Source organism: Lissotriton helveticus, chromosome 5_1, assembly GCF_964261635.1.
Source record: "Lissotriton helveticus chromosome 5_1, aLisHel1.1, whole genome shotgun sequence".
Taxonomy (NCBI): Eukaryota; Metazoa; Chordata; class Amphibia; order Caudata; family Salamandridae; genus Lissotriton; species Lissotriton helveticus.
Window position 1 is genome coordinate 1,989,167,834 of NC_136065.1, and position 22,133 is coordinate 1,989,189,966.

At 47.7% G+C, this 22,133-nt stretch overlaps 1 protein-coding gene across 1 annotated transcript in view; it reads left to right on the top strand.

The window, feature by feature from the left end:
- Positions 1-202: 202 nt before the first annotated feature.
- The window catches only part of SH3BP5L (SH3 binding domain protein 5 like), a 73,035-nt gene continuing 51,104 nt past the window's right edge, over positions 203-22,133 (top strand). The window contains exons 1-2 of the mRNA XM_078645705.1: positions 203-330; positions 2,311-2,997. Coding sequence (XP_078501831.1) covers positions 2,818-2,997 — 180 coding nt within the window. The 5' untranslated portion in view covers positions 203-330; positions 2,311-2,817. The remainder of the gene's footprint in view (positions 331-2,310; positions 2,998-22,133) is intronic.

Genomic DNA, 22,133 nt, shown 5'->3' on the forward strand with positions numbered 1-22,133 from the left:
GGGGCGTTCCTTTTAGCGGCGTGGGGGCCATCTTCGAATGGTCTTAGCTATAATTTTTGACGCTACCGCTCAAATCTCTCCTCCCGAAATGGAGACTAAGCTGTTGTGGCCAACAGCACGGCCCCCCTACATTCATCTGTTAGCACTCTAGTCTTTTTAAGACTTCTCCGGGTGCTCCATTTGCGTGATGCCTCCCTACGTGTGACGCAACCGCGTACGCCCCACCCCCCACGCTGCCCGTTTGACAGGCAGGTACAGGGGGTGGTCCGGGTGTGTTTTCGCTTCCGGCCCCCGCGGTACTAGAGAAGATTAAAGGCCAAAGATTAGCAGGTAATTTGGGCTTTCCTTGGTGATACACATGGTATTTGCCTGTTACGTCACTAAGGGCAGACAAGGTTACATTACTTCTTTATGACGTCTCTGTGACGTGCGCATTCCTAGGGGAGGTGATTTGAGGCTTCAGTCCTTAACCCTGGGGAAAAGGCATGGGGCAATCCAAGGGGCGCAGGATGGGGCGGGAGTGGCGGAGGGTGCACTGACTATGGATGGCGAAAGAGGGAGCAGGTGGAGCCGCGCTGCTGGTGCATGGCAGGGCGGTGGCTCCGCATTCTCGAGGGTGGTGTAGCTCGCAGGTGCATACACTGGAATGTGACCCACAGGGAGTGACCTGGAGGTGATTATACCCAGCGCTGCTCTGAAAAGACCAGGCTTATATGGGTTTGGCTGGCAAGGGGTCAGCATTTTAACTCTTTGCTATGGAGGGGGGCGACTCCTGCTTTTTAGCTAGCGTACGTTTGTTTACTACTGTCTCCTCCCTAAAAATCTCGCTTGCAGACCAACTGGCAGACACATATATAACACTCTTTGTGTCATCAAATTTACATCTGAGGGTAAAATGGACTGGCTCGTTGTTTGAGGGTTTTGTGGTCTTCGTATCTGTGTAGGGATGATTTACTGACTAGGGGGTCTGAGGCTGGAGGGGACTCGCATCAAGGCACGTCTAGGGTTGCAGAGTAAAGGGGGTGTACAGATACGACCAGGCACTGGTAGCGTGTAGGCTAGAGGGTACAGTGGAGGGCAGACTGCTAGGGATGCTGGTCTGGATAATATTCACTATCTGGATCATAGAGGAAACATTTAGGATCAGGTAATAAAGAGAGCTCAACGGTGCTGAGGTAACTCCAAATGACTCTTGGGGTTCAGTGACACACTTTTAATGTATGTGCCTGTATAATGTTGAAGACTAGGCAGAATTAACAGATGTCTCTATGTCATAGCAGCGTGGAGGGAAAGGGGCCGTTTTTGATCTTGATGGTTGTAGGACAGGTTTTCTCCAGCGGTTGATGGAAGTAGAGAAAGTATGACACAGTGTTAGGGTATTCTTTTTAGGTCTTGTCTCCAGACAGCTTTTTACGGCATGTTGTCGAAGAACTATATTGAAAAGTGCCAAGCTTTAAAATGGTTTTTAATTCAGCTCATAGCTTTCTACTGGTTGTATTTCTTGTCCATCTCATTTGCTTACATCTTATTCAATGGTTTCCTTCCTTTTCTTGTTTTTGTCCCTGTCATGCAGTATAGCTTCTTTGCCATCCTTTTCATTGAATTATTTGTGTCTTTTGATTGTTGCCATCCTTTACATTGAATTATTTGTGTCTTTTGACATTAAGAGGACTACATTTTTCTTTTGCCTTCAGCACTACATGGGAGTGCATGTGTTGAGATATATATATTCTCCTAACTTCTCTGTTGCTTTCCTCCATGTCACCCCCCCACCTTAATTTTGCATCTCAGTGGAATTTGTTTTTCTCTCCAACCTCCTGCTTCTAACTGTGGCTCACATGCCCTTCTCGAGTGTCTTTTTTTCTTGGATGGACTGGAAGCTGCAGATTGCTTTTTGAAAGCATGCATTTGTGCACATATTAACTTGTTTTTTTTAGTTCACAACTCTAAAATGGCAGAGGCGTCATGCTATATAAGCATGTACGTGCATGGTGGTGCGTGCATGGTGGTGCATGCACACTTTTACGTCATAGCGTTGGCCTGCTGCATCATCAGGCGCTAGCACATCATCATGCTTTTTAGAATTTGTTTTTTTGTTTTTCTGATGCAGTTGAATATTGCCAATCACACATTTTTATGTTATCTTGTTGATGCTGAATAGCATTGGCAAAAACATTAGCAAAGCCAGCAGGTCTGTGACACCTATTGGCTTTGCCAGAACTTATTGTAAAAGATGCGTAGTGAGCTGATGTCTACTGAGGCTGACTGCTTCATTGTCTTACTCTCTCTCTTTTGTTTCTTCTATTGCAGATAAACGACTGGTGCCCCTCGAAATGTAGCTGTGTCCCTTGTGGACCCACATTTTGATTTATTCTCACCTTTCACACTCTTCTGTGGTGCCTGGGAGTGGTTTTGTTCCTTCCATGAGCGCAGAAAAAGACTCTGCCCAAGCCGCGGGGTTCGGTCAGTCACTGAGCTGAGGGGGTGGAGGGAGGATTCTGATGGATCCCTTTGCCTGAGTCCTCAGTATCTCCACCCCCTCGGAGGTCCCTTCATCCACATGGATAGATCTCAGGACAGTACGCTTGAAGACATTCCTTTTATTGGTCCTTCATAGATGTTGGAATTCTCCCAGACCCCAATGTTGTTTACCTCTCTTAGTGGCAGCTGAAGCTAAACTGGCAGTATTTCTCCCCGTATTCTGTTTCACTAATCCTGACCCTCAGCAGCACTCATGAATCTCTTCCTAAATGAAAGTTGAGCTTTCCAGTTGTGACAATTTGCTTCATTAAGACTGAGTAGGAGAATCTCCAGCTCATGGAGTCCAGAGATGGCCGTGAGACCCCTCCAGGGCAGCTTCGGCTGCCCACCCCAGGAGCAGAGGGGAACGAAGACAAGTCCCCCTCTAGTGGGGCCTTCAGCCCGAAAGACATGAAGGTAAAGACCGAAGCGGAGGAGCTGGCAGAGGAGCAGGAAGAGCTAGACCCCCGGATACAGGTGAGAGATGAGAAAGCTCAAGACATAACCTCTGCTTTGGAACTCTTTTCAGAACCTAACTGCTTGGCATCTGTTTTTGGAATGATTTATACCAGTGTTTCCCAAACTGGGTTCCGCGGACCCCCAGGGGTCCGTGACACATTCCCAGGGGGTCCGCAGGCAACCGTTTTAAAAGCACAGAAAAGTTTCTTGTGTAATTAGCAGCTTTCCAGCAACAATAAAAGTGAGCACAGAGGGTTAATGTGCCTACTGCAAAGAACGTGTAACATGCATTTTAAAAAGCAGCATTTTATGTGCATAGGTACGTTGTGGAAAAATACAAACTGGGGGGGCACTACCAACCAGAATATAAGATCCTTAATTATTGCCCGGCGATGTCGCCTCTTGAACCCACAAAGAAGTTAAACTATTGGAGAGGCAGGCGCTGGAGACTGGAAGGCAGGAAACAAGGTTTTTATTCGCTCCGGAGGAGAACACAACGAAAACGGACAGAAGGTATCGTTCTGAGGTGCTCTAACTGCATCCCGGAGGCCTGGCCTCTTATACACGAGTTTATCTCTTTATTACATGTAACACATTCTCGTTGATACTTTGATGTACGGAAAGACATCCTCAGAATCCCCCCTTCCCAGCCCGTTCCCATGCAAGGCTACAGTGGAAGTCCCCGCCCCGTTCACAACAGGTGATGATCATTGCGCAGCTGGGTATTCCGCCGATTCACGGAGTGTGCGGGTTTCGATCGGATCTCGTGGGATGGGGGGGGGCTTTGATCATCTCGGGGGTCCTTTGAGGAGGGAAGCTTCCTATTGTATGGGATGGGGCAAGAGATTGGTATCGGCAGAGCTAGGTGTCGGCCTGGGAACGGGGAAGACAGACGGGCACACGGGGAAAAGGGGTTTGCATCAAAAGGGCCGGAGGTCATGACGGGGAAGCAGGGAGATGTCGCGCTGGGAACAGGATGAGGGCCTGGGGCAGAGCAGCGCCGAAGAGGGGTTTATGACTCAAGGCAGGTGCAGGCAGGGGGGGGGGGGGGTTGCCAGCGAAGTTAGGAGAGAGAGAGAGAGACGCGCTGGCTCTCGGCGAGAGCAGGGAAGCCATGGTGTCCAAAATGGCGGCTGTTTTACGCGCACAAAAGGTTTAAGGAGAGCAAGAGGGCGCCGATAATGTTGACGGTTTTCAGCCTAACTTTTAACAGTCCTCCCTTTTCAACATATCTAGCCAACTTGCTTACTCAATGTCAATTTTCATCAAATTCCTAACTTCGGTATCATATAATGCCCTCATATGTTCGCTTCCAATGTCCACAGTTTTGGAAAAAATACAACTCGCACATAAAGAACACATAGGTGGCAAACATTGAATTCCTAAGCATAGGCCACATATTACAACTACGGGAATCAGGATAATGGTGAGCAGTCTCCAGCCCCAGCTTTTGACGGTGTCCCAGAACCAACCACCAAGCGACCATTCTTCTTGCTCTTGGTGGACTTCCGAAGAGAGTCTGTGAAGATGTTCGATGGCTTTGTACACTGAGGGTGAGTTGTCCGGTATGTATGTACAACAGCTGGCCCCAATAATGCGGCATGCTCCTCCACGGTCCGCCAGAACTACATCTAGAACGAGGCGGTTCTGAAGAGCCACCAAACGGACCGCTTGGAGCTCGGCAGTGTTGTTGGCAAAGATGCCCGCTGTGATGTTCATGGTTGTCTCGACTGCCTGAGTCAAATGTCGGATGGCACGGCTGTTTGCCATCGGGCCCCAGAGGGGGACGAGTCCTTTCATAGCATCGAGGAACTGTGCTCCTGTTGAGTCGGCTTGCTCAACGTCTTTTGCTCGTTTTTGCCTGTGGTGATTCGCTGGGGCCACATAAGTTGGAGGAAGGACGAAGGAGATGTAGCAAGTGCCCCCCCAGCCTTTGGGGAGCCAGGTGTAGGCCTTCGTGCCACAGATGAAATACATGTTTGGGGATGACACAAAGGAAGGTGGATCCGTGGAGTCCAAAGTTCTGGTAAAGCGGCAAGCGCTGTGACCCACCAGCTGTGTCCCAAGTCCTTCTACACACATGTGGCCTGTGACGTTGATGACCGTCAGGGCTACAGTCAGAGTGGCAGCCGTTCGTTTCCGCAGATAGGAGAAGGTGGGTCTGGTTGGATTGTTGAACACCTGCATTTCGATTCGTTCTTTGGCCGGAATGTCCATTTGGATTGAGTCGCTGGGGGTCAGCGGGCAGAAGTGTGTCTTTGTCTTGTTTCGCCCGGCCCCATGAGAAGAATGTGCTGCAGCTCTGCTGGAGGTGGCATTTTCCGTATAGCTCTCTTGCAGGAGGATCAGCCAGGCAAGGCAGGAGCCGTGGACGGAGAAGGGTGAAGGGATGAATGGTATTGAATGTCCAGTGGCATGGGGTAGCAACCCACAGATCCAGCAGTTGGTGGCGTTGGTGGCAAGATTGTGCTGGTGAAGTAGCTGTACGAAAGAGTTGTTCCAAAACTCCTTTCGCCTCTCTCTTAGTTGAGGAGAGAGCGAAATTAGATAATGTTCCTTCATGGTGGTAGGCTGAGCAGTGGTTAGGAATGTTTCGTGAGCAGGTGCGTGTTCTTCCATAATCCAGAGCGTAGTCATGAGGAGAAAACAGAGGAGGATTACGATGAAGAGTGCAATTGTCTTTGAGCTATGGAGTCTGTCTGTTCTCGGATTTCTGTAGTGGGTATTTCCTGTTGTCTCAGTCGGCTTCTTGTTTGGCGCTTCCATCATCTTCTTATCTGGCGCTTCCATCATCTTCGTCTTCAAGGTGCTCGGTAGTGGGCAGGACCACAGACTCAGTTTTAGCTTCTCTCCAGGTAACCCTTGGTAGTTTGGGTCACCGTTCTGAGATTCTTTAACCTAGTCCGTGGCCTACTTAGCCGAAGCTCCCTCCTTTCGACGCAGGAAATACCCTTCTCGAGATGGCACAGTGGGGTCAGGATGTTTTGAAAGTTCAAGTGTCTCTGTATCAGGGTAGCAGTTCAACGATGGTCGGTCCCGGTTCAGGAGCTCTTCTTGGGTGTTGACGGTGTCTGTCGTGGCCAGGGCTGGAGAGACCTTTTTGCAGTGATGAGCGTGCAGCCAGTGTTTCTTCCCCTCCACTCGAAGTGCGGTCCGAGTGGTGATCAGCACTTGCCAGGGGCCCGTCCACCGGGGTTCCAAACTCTTTGATCGCTGAAAGTTTCGGATCAGCACGAAATCCCCCGGCTGGATGGCGTGACCCGGACCCCTGGAAGCATCGGGGATGGCCTGCCGCACCTGCTGATGAAGGACAGACAAAGTTTCAGTCAATTTGTACAGATAATCAGACATTAGGACATCCGGAACGTCATGAATGGACGTTGGTTTCGGGGCAGACCAGACGCTCATGGGTCGACCGAAGACAACTTCATAAGGGGTTAAGTGATGTCGGGTGGGGGTAGAGCGCATCGATAGCAATGCCAATGGGAGGGCGTCTGGCCATTTCAGGCCCGTCGTAGCCACTATTTTGGCCAGTTTAAGCTTTAGTGTGGCGTTGTGTCGTTCGACCAGCCCAGCAGATTGAGGGTGGAAGACTGCGTGGAATTTCTGTTTGATACCCAGCCCATTTAGGATGAGCTGGATAACGTTGGCTACAAAGTGGGGGCCATTATCACTCCATAAAACACGACAGAGGCCATAACGGGGGAAAAACTCTTTTAACAGGACCTTTGCAGTGGCCATAGCGGTGTTGTCACGGGTCGGATATGCTTCCACCCATTTGCTAAATGCGCACACCACGACAAGTACATATTTCAGGCCTTGGCATCTGTCTAGCTGGATGTAGTCCATCTGCAGGACTTCAAATGGGTGGTTTGGGACCCCAAATCCCCCCCGGGGTACTACAGTTCCCTTCCCGGGGTTGTGTTGCAGGCATATTAAGCATTGTTGGACCAGGCGTTTGGCGGAATCTGGGATCTTGTCATTGTGCCAAACCCTGGAGACAAGTTCGATCATGGGGGCTGATCCTATGTGGGCTGGGGAGTGTGCCATGGATAATATGGGAATCAAGTATGAATCAGGTAGCAACCATCTGTTCGTGTCTTTTGTCCGCCAGCAGCCTTCATCGTCTTTCAATCCCACCCGTGCCCATTCAGTCAATTCGTGTCGTGTGCTAGCCATTTGTATGTCTCTAATTGTGTCCTTGGCGTCAGTCCAGTTTTCTGCTTGTGACCTGGTCACGTACATACGTGTTGTCGTTCTATTTTCAGCTGTCGTTCGGGCGGTGATGTCGGCTAGTGCATTTCCCTGTCCAATAATGTCTGTCACCTTCTTGTGTGCCTGGCATTTGATAACGGCAAGTTTGTTGGGGAGGAGGACAGCTTCGATTAAGGCGGAGACTAAATCCCCGTGCAGGATGGGTGTGCCGTGTGAGGTCAAGTATCCTCTCTCCCTCCAGAGGAGCCCAAAATGGTGAACCACCCCGAAGGCATACTGGCTGTCGGTGTAAATGTTCGCCGTGGTTCCTGTTGCCAGGATGCAGGCTCTCATCAAAGCAATCAGTTCCGCTGCCTGGGCAGATCGCTGGGTGATGCGGGCTGTTTCTACTACAGTTCGAGCCGTGGTGACTGCATAGGCAGCGGAAGTGGTACCATCGGAGAGTTTGATGCAAGAACCGTCCACCCACAACTCCCCGTCGGGGTCAGGGAAAGCTGTGTCTCTGAGATCGACCCTACTCCTGGTCTGTTCGTCCGTAAGAGTCACGCAGTCATGTACGGGGTGCACATTGGGGTCGTTCTCTGGCAAGGGTAACAGAGTTGCTGGGTTCAGTGTGGTGCATCTTTTCAGGGTGATATGGGGGGCAAGCAAGGTTAGTTCGTATCCAGTCAGTCGTGCACTCGTCAGATGTTGCGTCTTGGTTTGGTTCAGGAGGGTGTCGACCGCATGGGGTACCAGTACCGTGAGGGAATTCGAGAGTACAATCCCCTCACTCTGTCGGATAGAGACTGCAGCAGCAGCTACAGCTCGAAGGCAGGCAGGCAAGGCTCTGGCGACAGGGTCAAGAGTGGCAGAGAAGTAAGCGCACGGTCGTTGCTTAGGACCGATGGCCTGGGTCAGGACAGATAAAGCGCACCCCTCCCTTTCGTGAGTGTAAAGGGAGAAGGGCTTTCTGTAATCAGGGGTACCCAGGACAGGGGCTGAGCAAAGGGCATCTCGTAGTTCTGTGAAGGAGGTTTGACACTCAGGAGTCCAAGGGAGTGGGAAAGGGACGTCTTTGTTTAGGAGAGAGAGCAGTGGTTTTACAACGAGGCTGAAGTTTGGCAACCATTGTCGGCAGAAGGAGGTGAGGCCTAATAGGGAGCGAACCTGCTTCTGGGTTTTAGGGACAGGGGTGTCTAGAATGGTCTGGATTCGATCAGGGGTGAGTTTCCTTCCATCTTTGGACAGAAGGTGGCCTAGGTAAGTGACCTGGGGTAGGCAGAATTGCAACTTCTTCTTGGAGACCTTGTGGCCATTTTCCGCAAGGAAGTGCAAGAGTTGAATGGTGGCGGTAACCGCTAGAGGGGTGGTGTCGGCTGCCAAAAGGATGTCATCGACATATTGTACCAACACCACCCCGTCGGGTAACCGGACTTGGTCTAGTTGCCTTTTGAGGGCCTGGCTGTAGATGCTAGGGCTCTCCGTGTAGCCTTGAGGGGCTCGGCAAAACCTATATGAGCGGGATTTTAGGGTAAAGCCGAAGAGATATCGGCTGTCTGGGTGGATGGGGATGGAGAAGAAAGCGTTCTTGAGGTCGATGACGGAAAAGGTGGTGGCAGTGGATGGAATCAAGGTCAGGATGGTGGTGATGTCTGAGACCACAGGGTACTGGGGTACCACCACTTTGTTGATCTCTCGGAGGTCGATGATGAAACGGTATGCTTTCTCATCTCCCTCTCCCTGCTTCTTGATAATGGGCAAGATAGGGCTGTTGCAAACGTTGCTAACCACTTCCTCTACCACTCCTGCGTCTATCAGCGACTGGATAATCATTACCAATGCCTTCTCGCCCTCTGGCGATATCCGATATTGTGGGAGTTTTGGGAGTGTTGCGTCTGGTCGGACAGTAATGTGCACTGGGTCAATTAACATACGCCCTACGTCCGAATCCGCTTTGGCCCACAGATACGGAGGCAGGGTGTCAAGCAGGGACGCGTCGACGTCGGTGATGGAAAACATGTGTCGGGGGGAACAATGTTTAAGCAGAACGGGGTTGTCGTAAAGAAACACTCGAACTCCATCTTGAGAACACCTAATCGTCGCTCGGAAGTGTTTCAGTAAGTCAAGTCCCATAATGGCGTCAGGGCTATTGGAGGAAAGCAAGAACGTGGTGTCGGTGGTGTTGTTTTCTACGTCAAAGAGAATCGGGGCAGACAAAGGGTTGGTGGAGGGCGTTCCATCGAAACCTGTCGATGTTATGAGTGAGCCAGACAAGGGTGCCCTTGGAATCAGTCGTTTAGATAACGCACTACGTGTTGCGCCAGTGTCTACCAGAAATGGAGACTTGGTACCCAGGACCTTAGCAGTGACATAAGGGCCCTGCTGGTCAACATAGAGCTCGACTGGATCCCTCCCTCGCCCTTGGCTGTCCTATGCAAAGGTGTGAGTGTCGTCATAGTCAGATTGTTGATATTGGTTCTGTCTGGGTCGATCGAACGTATTCGGTCTGCTTGATCTGTCATTAGTCGCGTCATTTGGGGGCCCTCGTTGTGTTCCCTTAGGTCTCGGTCCGTTTGCTACATCCCTGGGGTCTCTGTTCCTGATCATTTCCAGGAGAACTGGGCACTGGGATTTCCAATGGCCAGTCCCTTTGCAGAAAGCGCACTGGTCATCTCTAAGGTCTGTGCGTCCACTGTAGGGAGTCAGAGTGCGGTCCTGGGGAAATGCAGTCTTAGGGACGTTTGTCTGGTAGTTTCCCCGGTATTGGTCTCGTCCCATAGTCACCCCTTGCAGTTTGGCAATCATCACCCTCTCTTTTAAGTCTTTCTTCTTTTTCTCTGTCGCCCTATCGTTTTCATTTTTCTGATGCTCATAATATTGGGCCATTTGAAGAATCGCTGTAGGTTTGGAGGCTGCCCAACTACTCTCGCTGGCCTGTAGTTTCTGGGAGATGTCCAATGATAGGCCCTTAACATAATTCTGGACAAACAGATGGTGTCCGGTTGCAGTGGTCATGTCCTGGCCGCTGTAATCGGAGAACACCGTTTCAAACCGGGAGAAGTATTCCGATACATCCTCCTGGGGTTTTTGGCGACAGGCTGTTACTATCGACCAGTCCACTTTCTTTTCTGGGATCAGGGTTTTTAATTTCTCTACAATTTTATCTGGGAGGTCTAGAATGGATTTCAATGGCTTTTGTCCTGGTCCCCGTTGTTTGTCCAAGTCATCGAGTTGTGGCCAGGTATGTCCGAACAGCTCAAGGTGGTCGACTTTCCGGATTTGCTTCCACACATCAGCTGGTAGACATAACCCGAAGAACAAGTCGATGTCAGCCAGGGTCATGATAGTTGAACCCAGGGCTGTACCCAATTCAGTATAGAAGGCAGTGGGGTTTTTACGTAGGTCGGGTAGAGATTTCCGGAATGTCAGTATCTCTTGCCGGTCCCATGGCTGGTAGACCCAGTTGTATACTACCCTTCCCTTCGCATCTTGGTTGTTTGCATCATCATGAGTCCCTGTACCCCGAGGAGGAACCCAGTAAGGGGCAGCCTCACGTATCGGCATCATGGTGTTAGATTGCTCGGTTGGTAGTTCGGTCACTACGGGGGCCGCGGATTTAGCTCCCGGCTTTCGTTCAGTGAGGTGGCGGAAAACCTCAAGCGTACGCGTAAGGAGGTCCGACACATCACACTCGCCCTCATCCCCGATATCGACCTTCCGGTACAGAGTCCTTAGGCTCTCGGGACCTTTGTCTCGATATCGGTCCTCGTATGCATTCAAGACATGATAACACAGTCGTACGGTAAAATGTCGTCTGTGACTCCCTGTATACGAGCTGAACATATCTGTGATGTACTCTTCATCATCCTTCCTTTCTACCAGTGTCCTTGCTATTTTGTCGATCCCCGCTCGCTCATCTTTGTCTAGCCTGTTTGTTCTTGCAAGGCCAGCCCCTCGAGTCTCATGCTCGTCTAACGTTGTCGTTGATGCGGGTTTTAATACAAGGGGTTCGGCTGGCACAGAGGCCATTGGGGCCGACGCTGCGGCGGTACCTTCGTTTGTACCTGGGGGTGGCGCGTGCTGCGCCAAGGGCCGAGAAGGGGCGTATGGAGGGGGCATGTAGATGATAGGAGGACCTAACAGCAGGTCCTCATTGGCTTGTCGTTTCGAGGGTAAATCAGGGTAGAGCATGGAGGGGGTTCTAACCGGACACTGGCTTGGCGTTTCCCTTTCTAGTTTCTGTTTAGCTTTCTCTCTTTCCTCTATCTCCCTTTTTAGTTTCTGAGCAGCTAGGTGGGCTGCTTTTTGCAGCTCTTTTTCCAACCTACTCTCAGTTTTCTTTTTACGCTGTTCAGTTTCTTTTCGCCACATGCCGAAGCTATCAAGCATAGTGGGTGTTGTCTTGTTTTTACCTAGGGCAGTTTCTAGCATTTTTATTTTATCATCATCGAAGGATCCTGTCAGGGGCCATTGACTTTCTTGACCCTGTTTTGTATATTTATGCCATAGTTTACTATAGGCAATAGCGGTCAATCCATGCTTCATGAACATGTCCTTATTAGGGGTGCCTTCCAGTGGGGCTGGATGGTCCATCTCTAATAAGCGGTCCGGGCTAAACAGGCTACCAATCAGTGGGGAGAAGACAGACATGACGGCTCGTAACGAGGGACTAAAAAGTCAGCACTGCCTATCTTATCACTAGGTGCAAAGACTAGACAGAATATTTCTATTCTACGTTGTTTGCAGGCAGTGAATACCTCATGGATCACAATAACCAAAGACCAACAAATAACAATGGGGAGAATGAGTAGGTCCGCAAAGATCTGCGTTACCTACCTTTTTCACTATCTGCAAAAAGGGTGGTCTCTTCCCTGTTTGCAGACAGGGAATCTCCAGGAAACAATAATTTTGCGAACAACAGTTCAGTTTCAAGCAATTATAGGGTGAGGGAGAAAAAAATAAGCACGGCTGCTACCCTACCTATCCTCCACTGCTTGCAAAGAGAGAGACCTTTGTTTCTCCGTTTGCCGACAGTGAATCCCTCATGGATCAAGATAACAAAAGACCGACAAATAGCAATGGGGAGAGTGAGTAGGTCCGCAAAGATTTGCGTTACCTACCTTTTTCACTATCTGCAAAAAGGGTGGTCTCTTCCCTGTTTGCAGACAGGGAATCTCCAGGAAACAATAGTTTGTGAACAACAGCTCAGTTTCAGGTGACTATTGAGTGGGGGAGAAAAATAAGCACGGTTGTCTGCCCTACCTATCCTCCACTGCTTGCAAAGAGAGAGCCTGTCGTTTCTCCGTTTGCAGACAGTGAATCTCCAAATAAACAAAAAAAGAGCAATACTAGTATTTAACAATCAAGCAATTTTTTTTCGCAATTTGTCGTGGTAACACGACCTTACCCGGACCGCATGGACAGTTTCCTGACTTCCGAATCCAGCGCCCGATCGTCCTCTCTTCTTCGTTATCCTCGCGGCACTCCTGATGGTTCCCAGTCAGGACCGTAGATCACTCGAGAGAGGTCTGTTCGGAACCAGTGAAGTTCGGATGATCGGCTGTCAGACGAGGGTCTATCGGACAGACGCGTTCCCGATCGTTGCAGTCGTTCACTTTGTCGTCAGGACCTCTCCCACTGGATCCATGGGTCGCTGATGGGCCCCACGCTTGGGACGCCAATTGTGGAAAAATACAAACTGGGGGGGCACTACCAACCAGAATATAAGATCCTTAATTATTGCCCGGCGATGTCGCCTCTTGAACCCACAAAGAAGTTAAACTATTGGAGAGGCAGGCGCTGGAGACTGGAAGGCAGGAAACAAGGTTTTTATTCGCTCCGGAGGAGAACACAACGAAAACGGACAGAAGGTATCGTTCTGAGGTGCTCTAACTGCATCCCGGAGGCCTGGCCTCTTATACACGAGTTTATCTCTTTATTACATGTAACACATTCTCGTTGATACTTTGATGTACGGAAAGACATCCTCAGAATCCCCCCTTCCCAGCCCGTTCCCATGCAAGGCTACAGTGGAAGTCCCCGCCCCGTTCACAACAGGTGATGATCATTGCGCAGCTGGGTATTCCGCCGATTCACGGAGTGTGCGGGTTTCGATCGGATCTCGTGGGATGGGGGGGGGCTTTGATCATCTCGGGGGTCCTTTGAGGAGGGAAGCTTCCTATTGTATGGGGAGGGGCAAGAGATTGGTATCGGCAGAGCTAGGTGTCGGCCTGGGAACGGGGAAGACAGACGGGCACACGGGGAAAAGGGGTTTGCATCAAAAGGGCCGGAGGTCATGACGGGGAAGCAGGGAGATGTCGCGCTGGGAACAGGATGAGGGCCTGGGGCAGAGCAGCGCCGAAGAGGGGTTTATGACTCAAGGCAGGTGCAGGCAGGGGGGGGAGGGGGTTGCCAGCGAAGTTAGGAGAGAGAGAGAGAGACGCGCTGGCTCTCGGCGAGAGCAGGGAAGCCATGGTGTCCAAAATGGCGGCTGTTTTACGCGCACAAAAGGTTTAAGGAGAGCAAGAGGGCGCCGATAATGTTGACGGTTTTCAGCCTAACTTTTAACAACGTGGTTACTGATTTTGTCACAGAGATTCTTTTATTACTGTGCACTTCATAAGTGACAATCGTAATGTAGCAGAGGGACCTATAAACTGTCATCAAAGAGCTGCTTGCAAACTGCATGGTACCAGTTAGTAACTTTTGTTTTTTCCCAGTTCTTCATTATCCTGATGCTGCTAAAAAGATTTATTTGGGTGGAAATACATTTTTAATGTTAAAGTCCGTGCTAGCCACTGTGTTTATGTTCTGAATCCTGAGTTTGTGCATTTCCAGACCAAGCACTCTTTAAACATTTTATATACACACTGATTTACTTGTACGATTCAATGTCTCTATATGAAGTGCTCTGACATCCTACAATGGTATGAGAGATGCTATAAAACAAATGAAATACATGTCAGAGTCAGAGTCAAATACACTTTATTCGATTATTTTAAAATCATAAAAGTATGCTATACTATACATTCATTTTTGATCATACAAACACAAATAGTTAGACAAACAATTTTAAAACCTATATATGTGACAGAGGGGCTATTACTTCAATATAAAATACTAAGGGCCAGATGCAGATCCGTTTTTATATGCGCGAACGGGTTTGTGAACCCGCTTTCACATGCAAAAACGTATTGGGCCATGTACATTGCCTATTTCGCGAGTCGCAATTTGTTTGCGACTCGTTAAATAGGTTTTGCAACTTGCTATTTGGAAGGGGCATTCCCTTCCCAATAGCGAGTCTTAAAACCATGTACAAATGTTTTGCGGTCGCAAAACACTCGCAATTACCACTTACTTCAAGTAGATGGTAATGCATTCACAAATGGGAATGGGTCCCCAGGGGACCCCTTCCCCTTTGCAAATGCATGCAAAATTATTTTTTAAGGGCAGGCAGTGGTCCCAGGGACCTCTGCCTGCCCTTAGAAAATGAAACGAAAACATTTCATTTTTTTTTTTTTTTTTTTTAATGCATGGTAAATGGGCTGCATTTTTTTTAAACTGCTTTATTTAAAAGCAGTCCCAGACATGGTGGCCTGCAGATCCCAACAGGCACCATACCTAGGAGGGCCGGCATTCCCAATAGGCGCGCAAATTGCGAGAGGCTCATTAATATTAATGAACCTCGCAATTTGCGACCCCATTGGGAATCCGAAACAGTGTTAAACACACTGTTGTACATTTCATTTAGTGTCTCGCAATTTGCCACTCGCAATGTGTTGCCAATTGCGAGGCGCTAAATGAAATGGTCGTACATCTGGCCCCAAAATCCTTAGGGGCAATTTACAAACCCCTTGCGCCTCTTTTACGCTGCAGTTGCGTTACTTTCGTGATGCAGCGGCGGCGCAAAAGATGCGCCATGGTGCAGGGTATTTACAACGTGACGTATCTGGGAGATGTTGCACGTTGTAAAGCCCTGCGCCAGAAGGAGGCGTTCCGGCGCATGAACGCCTCCTAAAAGTGGTTGAGTGAAATCTACAAGATTTCACTCAGTCACTTTGGGGCCCATGCTGCATCAACACCCTGCGCCTGCTTGAAGCAGGCGTAAGGATTGACGCAGCATTAACAAGATTCGACCCCCCCAGAGCATTGCTGGAGCTGTGTCGCGCTTGCGACGCAACTCCAGCAATGCGCCACCTTTACGGCACAGATGCGTCATGCATCTGTGCTTTTTTGCCCCATGAGGCGCAGCATTGTAAATGCGGCGCATCAATGGTGGCGGAGGCATGGCGCATAATAAGTGGCGCATCCCTGCTGATATGCATGGATGCGTCACTTATTGTAAATCGGCCCCAAAGTACTTTGAGTATTTGTTTTGTGTGCACACGTGTGTATTTTTTTCAAATTACTGTTTTAATATTTGAAATTTAACTCATACAAATTGCTTGGGGGTCCCCGGCTTCCAGTGGTGACTCAATGGGGGTCCTCAGGAGTCAAAAGTTTGGGAACCACTGATTTATACCAGCTCTCATTTGCTGCCAGCAGTAGGTGAATTTCTCGTCGTTCATAATTCATTTCTGAGCCACTGTGGCTAGAAAGCAGGAGTAGACAGACTGTTCTTTACATGTTTGGTGTGTGTGATCAGTTTTTTTTGTAGTGTTGTAATTCTTTATTAAGCAAATAAAGGGAGATACATTCATAAACGTATAGTACAGCATAATAGACCCACAATGGTCTAGGGACATTACATATACAATATAATATAAAGAAGAAGAAATTGCACATAAGAGAAAAGGGCTAAAATAAGACAGAAAGCTAATAGTGGAAAAGAAAGGTATTGAACATAGTATGCTAAAAAAAATCCTAACCCTGATCAGTTTTGTAATGTAAAACTGTTGATATTGTGAATCCACAGCACTCCTCTGTGTTTTTGCTTTTGTTAACTAATCTACTGTTCATGACTGGAATAGGAATTCATGTTTTTATTTGAGGGTCAGGTGGATTGAGAAGGTGTTGTCATGTATTCCTATAGGTTCTGAATCGATCCCCCTATTCCTGACCCTATTCTGGTTAAACTAACTATCAAGTTAACTAACAGTCAGCCCATGAGGCAAGAAAAGCCCCCATGATGCAGATACCGTTATCTGACGCAGTCACACTACGGCACAGGAACGTGTTATCTGATTAGGTCATAACGCTTGAGATCTAATTAGACAAGCGACATTCCTCCAGCCCCTGATAAGGCATACGACGTTCTCATAACAAATCAAACCTATGACAACCTGGAAAATCCGTGCGGCCATTGTTTTGATTTCACAGAGAACTTCAGTAAAAGAATGTGCTAACGAGCAAGTCGTATGACATCTTTATTGACGTATCTATGTCCATCCTTACGTCAATCTCGGCACCTTTAAGGTATAAATATTGCCGATCTTGCCCTATGCAAACACACGCGTGGTGACGAGACGGAGCAGCCATACTTGCCGAAGCCCAGAAGCAGAGCAGACCCCGCTGGCAGCAGCCCCGCCTTCCTGACGCGCTGAGAGACGCGCTGCTATCTCCTACCGAGAGACCCAGCACCGGCGCTTTAGGGCAGCCCTCGCAGGCAGCCTGGAATATCGAGACCAGAGAAAGAGATACCATTCCTCATTCATCCTAACTTCCAGGTACAGAACTGAATAACCCCTCACAGAGAATTCTTTAGTTATTCACTTGGCAAAAACAAACTTAACTTAAACTGTAACTTTCTATTCCCGCCCACGCATTAGACTTAGGTCAGGTACACGGGGTAGGCGTATTTAGAAACACCAGTTGAGTACGTTTAGTCAAATGTATATGTGTATGTAAATATATTTTAATCATTTTAAACATCATATGGCTCAGAAACCATATCAATGTTTTTACAGTATTATTTTATACTATTGCTTTTAATGTATGCACGTTACTTAACTATAAGTATTGCAATAATATCGATCCATTTCTCTTGTACGAGAAAAGAGACTGATCAATAAATAACACCTTTTTATTGAACACGCCCGTCTCTTCCTTTTCTCTACAATCTGATGAGACTAAGAATGCACGTACTGACTGAGTAAAATAATTGCCTTGTGCTCACACGACTCTGGAGATACACTCTTGATTAGGGGAGAGCAAAGTTGTCATGTTCTATGGTTGTCAGAAACTAAATCCCTTCTTGTCTAATCAGGGGAGTTAATTCTTTCCTGAACATTCGAGAAAGTTTCTAGCGAACTCTGAGCTACGCTGGCAAACCCAAAACTTAAGTCTAGTATCGACAGTAGTAGACCTAGTTAACGTCTGGCCTAGGCCTTTACTGCTGTAGGTATTATTCCAATGCGCAGAGCCTATTGGGAAGATAGGAACTACACTACAGTGTTCTACCACAATATTGTATTCGAAAAAACGATGCATGGTGACCATAATATGGACTCCCAAAATATCGCCACTGTGGAGTTAATAGTAAATGTATACTTCCTTTGCCAGTATTATGTAGGATAAGATTTGGCCCACCTTATTGTGACGTGCAGGGAGAAGGTTATTACATTGCAGTGAACATCTAGTTAGTGAGTGGGTGCACGTGTAACAGATATCCGTTAAACTAGAGCATTCATGAATTGTCTGCTGTTATCAGCAGACCCACAAACAAGCCGACTGGGGAAGATGGTACCAACTGTTTCCGAAAGGCATACTTTGTGGGCTACCCAAGTGTGTTCTTAAATGTGCTTAGTTCTCTCTTGTTAGGAGTTGGCCACAGTTGTTTTGTTGAATTACATCTGGGACAGTATCTCAGAGCAGCAATATAAACCCGTTTGAAAACGGAGTTGAGCTTGAAGTTCATCATCTATGCATGACTGCTTTGGATCATTGCAGAGTATTGTTTATTATGTTTCTAGGGCTCTCACATTTCCAAGATGGAGAGATAGTTAAGCTCCATTAGAGTGTTAATACGCACTTGATGGCAGCTGCAGATATTTGGTGTTGTATTTCACTTATGATAGCCTCAATGAGATGGACTGATCTTTATGAAGTGACCTCTTTGTCTATTAACACCATCCGCGCTAAGCGTTTTCCCGCTGTGCGCTAAAGATTCGCAAAACCCGCGGTTCATGACGAGCTCAGCTTGTCATGAGTGTACCACAGGCGTACCTCATGACGAGCTGAGCTCGTCATGAGCGTCGAAGGGGTTAACAATGAAACATTACATCTCTGAGCATCTTGAGGAAAGCAGTGACTGGTAGAACTAGGCAGGACCCATCTTATCTTCTTCATGTTTTTTTGACTTCTGAAAATTTTCTTATGACGCCTTGCATTTTCATGTACTCAATATAATTTGCAAACCTTAAGGACAAAATCGGAGGTGGTGTTTTAATGTAAATGTGTCAGTAATTTCTTAGAAAGTTCCCCTCAGTATTAATAACTTCTGATTAGTTGTGCCTTATTACCCTGGTCACATTAGCTTCAATTTATTGAAGCTTTCTATCAGACAATTAATAAACCACTTACCTCCATGAAGGTTAATGAATAAATAGCATAAGTCTGCGCTTATCTGTCGGTGTTCATTTATTTATTATACATTTTTTTAATGTGTGCAACTGAGGGCTACACCTTGGAGTCCCATGCACAGATACAGAGATTCCTCAGTGATTTTCAATATCTTTGTGATGTGTAGCAGAGGCTATTTTATCCTAAATATAGTAGAGGATTTGTGTATTATAGCTGTGTTAATAATTTTTCTTTTAATCATCCGTAGTTTACATTTCTGTTATGAAAATTGAAACACCTTGAGAAAGCTGAGCTGTTAATTATGTGATTATGGTCTGTGGTTCGAGCCACATTGCTAAATTCTGCAAACTTCACTTGCATAAGAGCAATGGAAGGTGGGTTTTTGCTGAATTTATTTTTTCTGCAAAACCAACTGTTGAGATTTTTGTACACTTAGCAACCCTTGTTTTGAACAAAAAATCTTACACATAATTTAGACAGAGGCAGACCTTTGCACATTCTTAAACTTTGTTTTGTGTAATGAAATGCTGCCACTGTGTGTTGGTTGGAAGTTGTACCAACACAACATATACGTGGACTATCTCTGTGGCCGACAGGCATGGTTTTTGCTGTCTTAATTAGAAATGGGCATGATATAGCCATGGAGTAGGAATTGTCAGGAAGTAGTAGTTGTTGCCCAAAATCAATTTACAAATTGCATAGCTGATTTCTGTAGGGTCTTCTGTACTCCTAAACGTTCTCTGAGTTGTCAAATTCTTGGATTTTCTATTGCCTTTCTAGGATCTCTGTATTTGTAGCATTGCTGTTCTGTCCAAATATTGGCTCCCTGGAAGGAAAGGAAATCTTTCATGATATAATATGCAAACTGTATTGAAACTGAGCACAGTAGCAGTCTTTTTGAGAATGTTCTTCATTTGCAAGCTTTCAGTAAATATTACTTTGCCATGCAAACAAGTCAGGCATCACAGTTGATTGAAAAACTGTCACTACTTGCTCCGAGTACAAAACCATAATTATTTTTTTTACCATTTCGTGGAACCTTTTCAGTGGTAGGAAACACAGCACTATATTTTGGGACAGGTGAGTGTTTAGATGTTGAATCCTGGTCACCCGAGGAAGTCCACCCATCTTTACATAGGAAAGCAGCCCTGTCATTTAGAGCTTTGCTCAATATGTGTTCCTGATACCCTTATTCCTTCATATCTCCTTAATGTGCCCTTCCCCACACACACTTCTCTGTAGGAGCTGTCCTGTGCTTGTGAATTATGGTGTTGGCTGAAGGCTGAGCACCTTGCTCATCTTAATGGACGATCTTGTACCATATGGAATAAATCTTGAATGTTGATGGGAGTGTGGCAGTGTGCGTTTTGCAATAAGGAATTTATGGATCATGGATTTAAACAAATTCTTGTTCAACAGAAGACAGCAAGCAGGACACTATCCTGAAAATGCATTGAGTCACATTTTTTTGGTCTCGCTATAGGCTGCTTTAAAAAAACAAAACCAGTTTTATTGAGCTTCTCATAAAACCTAACAAGAAACAAGCAGTGCAAAAATACAGAGTATATGCCAATGGGAATACTGCTCTCCCGGGTCCAGAGCACATCATACTCAACAGGGCAATACAATGACATGCAGGGCATAGGAGGCATAAAACGTCCAAGACAATACCCAATCACTTGGAGAGAACATAAGGGCAACGATTATCACACTTGGCTGTCACATTCTGTACAAGGCATCAAAATCTTAATGAGCAGCTCACACCTCAGTGTTCGAGCCTTTCCCCGAACTAGTGTCCCTGTCCTCATTAAAGATATGAAGAACCAGCCCCACGGTTAAGATCTCATCCTCTGCTTTCTCATCAGTAGGTGCGAAGCGCATATGAGCCTCCTCCGCTCTTTCCCATTTGCATAGGTCCCTAAGCCTAGGAGATTAACTGCTACAGCCTGTCTCCCATCCACCCAATGGCTATTCTCGTTTTTGCTAATAGCAATGCAAGCTGGGCAAGCTTTTAGTGCAGCTTGCCAGCTGGGTGAGGGTACCTTCTAAGCAGTTGCTCTCACTATGGCTGGAACCACAGCCCTCCAGAAGCTCTGAATCCAGGTGCAGGTAAAAAAGAGGCTCCCAACTCCCCACACCATGCAGAGCTAGCTCCTCTCCACAGGTCTACTCTGTTCAACTGCTTAGGGGTCGCATAAGTGCGGTGCAGGAAATTAAAATGCAATAATTTAAACCTGTGGTTACAGGACACCTGCCTATCCAGGGACCAGTCTGCATCTGTGAAAGTCTGCACCAGTTCCCCGGCCCAAGCCCCAGGTACTCTGTGCTCTCTATGTCAGCCCATATCGTGCCATAGAACAGGGTAATGAGGTGCTGCCCGTCCACCTACTGGAGCAGCCCACCTAGCACCCGAGACGGTCGAAGTGTTGCCGGGAACCCAGCCCACACCTCTTTCGCTGTATTCTCCAGTTTTGCATAGTGAAAAAAGTGACCAGAGCCTACTCCAAATGTTTCCTGAAATGTGAGGAGAACCTCCCCCAGCTACAGGTGTCAGCCACCACTACGCATCCTCCCAATCTCCATTGCTGCAGGGACATATCCCTGTCGATTGCACAAAATGGAGTCAGGTCACACAAACTGACCTGTTTATGAAAGAGTGCTCTACGTAGGACCTTCGTGACCACAGCTTCCCAAACCGTTCCTGCGTGTCTTAACAAGTAAGGGACTGGGCATTCAGAGCGCCCCCCTCTTCATATTAACCGTGCCAGAGTATTCCCCACACCCCCTAACATATCTGCATACAATCTCTTCTCCCAGTTGTGGGAGTCGTTCAACCATTTCGCTGCATGTTGCAGTGTGGCAGTGTAATAAGTCCGTCAGTCGGGTCGGGCCAGCCCCCCACCACCCCCTCCAAATCATGTTTAAGGACTGACAGCGCCACTCTGCTACATCTCCCCACCCACACCAGCGAGATAACAAAGCTTTCTAATTTACAGAAGAATTCCGGCCTAAGCGGGAACAACACATTTTGGACTAGATAGAAAAACCGAAGCAGGAAGACCATCTTTGCCACTTCCGCCCTGCCCATCACCATTCTCTGCTCGAATCCCCCACTGTTCCAACTCCCTAAGTAACAGCAAGGCCAAGGGTTCAGTTGCAAGAGCAAAGAGCAGGGGTGACCGGACTGCCTAGAGTCCCTCCAAACTGCCCATGGCTCTGAGAGGTCACTCCCAACTCGGACACAAACCATACAGACAGTGTACAGAAGTCGCACCCAGCTGCAGAACACAGGCCCAAAGCCAATACCACCAGTAGGTAACCCCAGTCAATCGTATCAAAGGCCTTTTGGTGATCTATGGAAACCAGGGCCAGTTCCTGATTTTGATCGAAGGTCTTGTGGAGCATGTGTTTAAGCCTGCACAAATTGAATGCGCCAG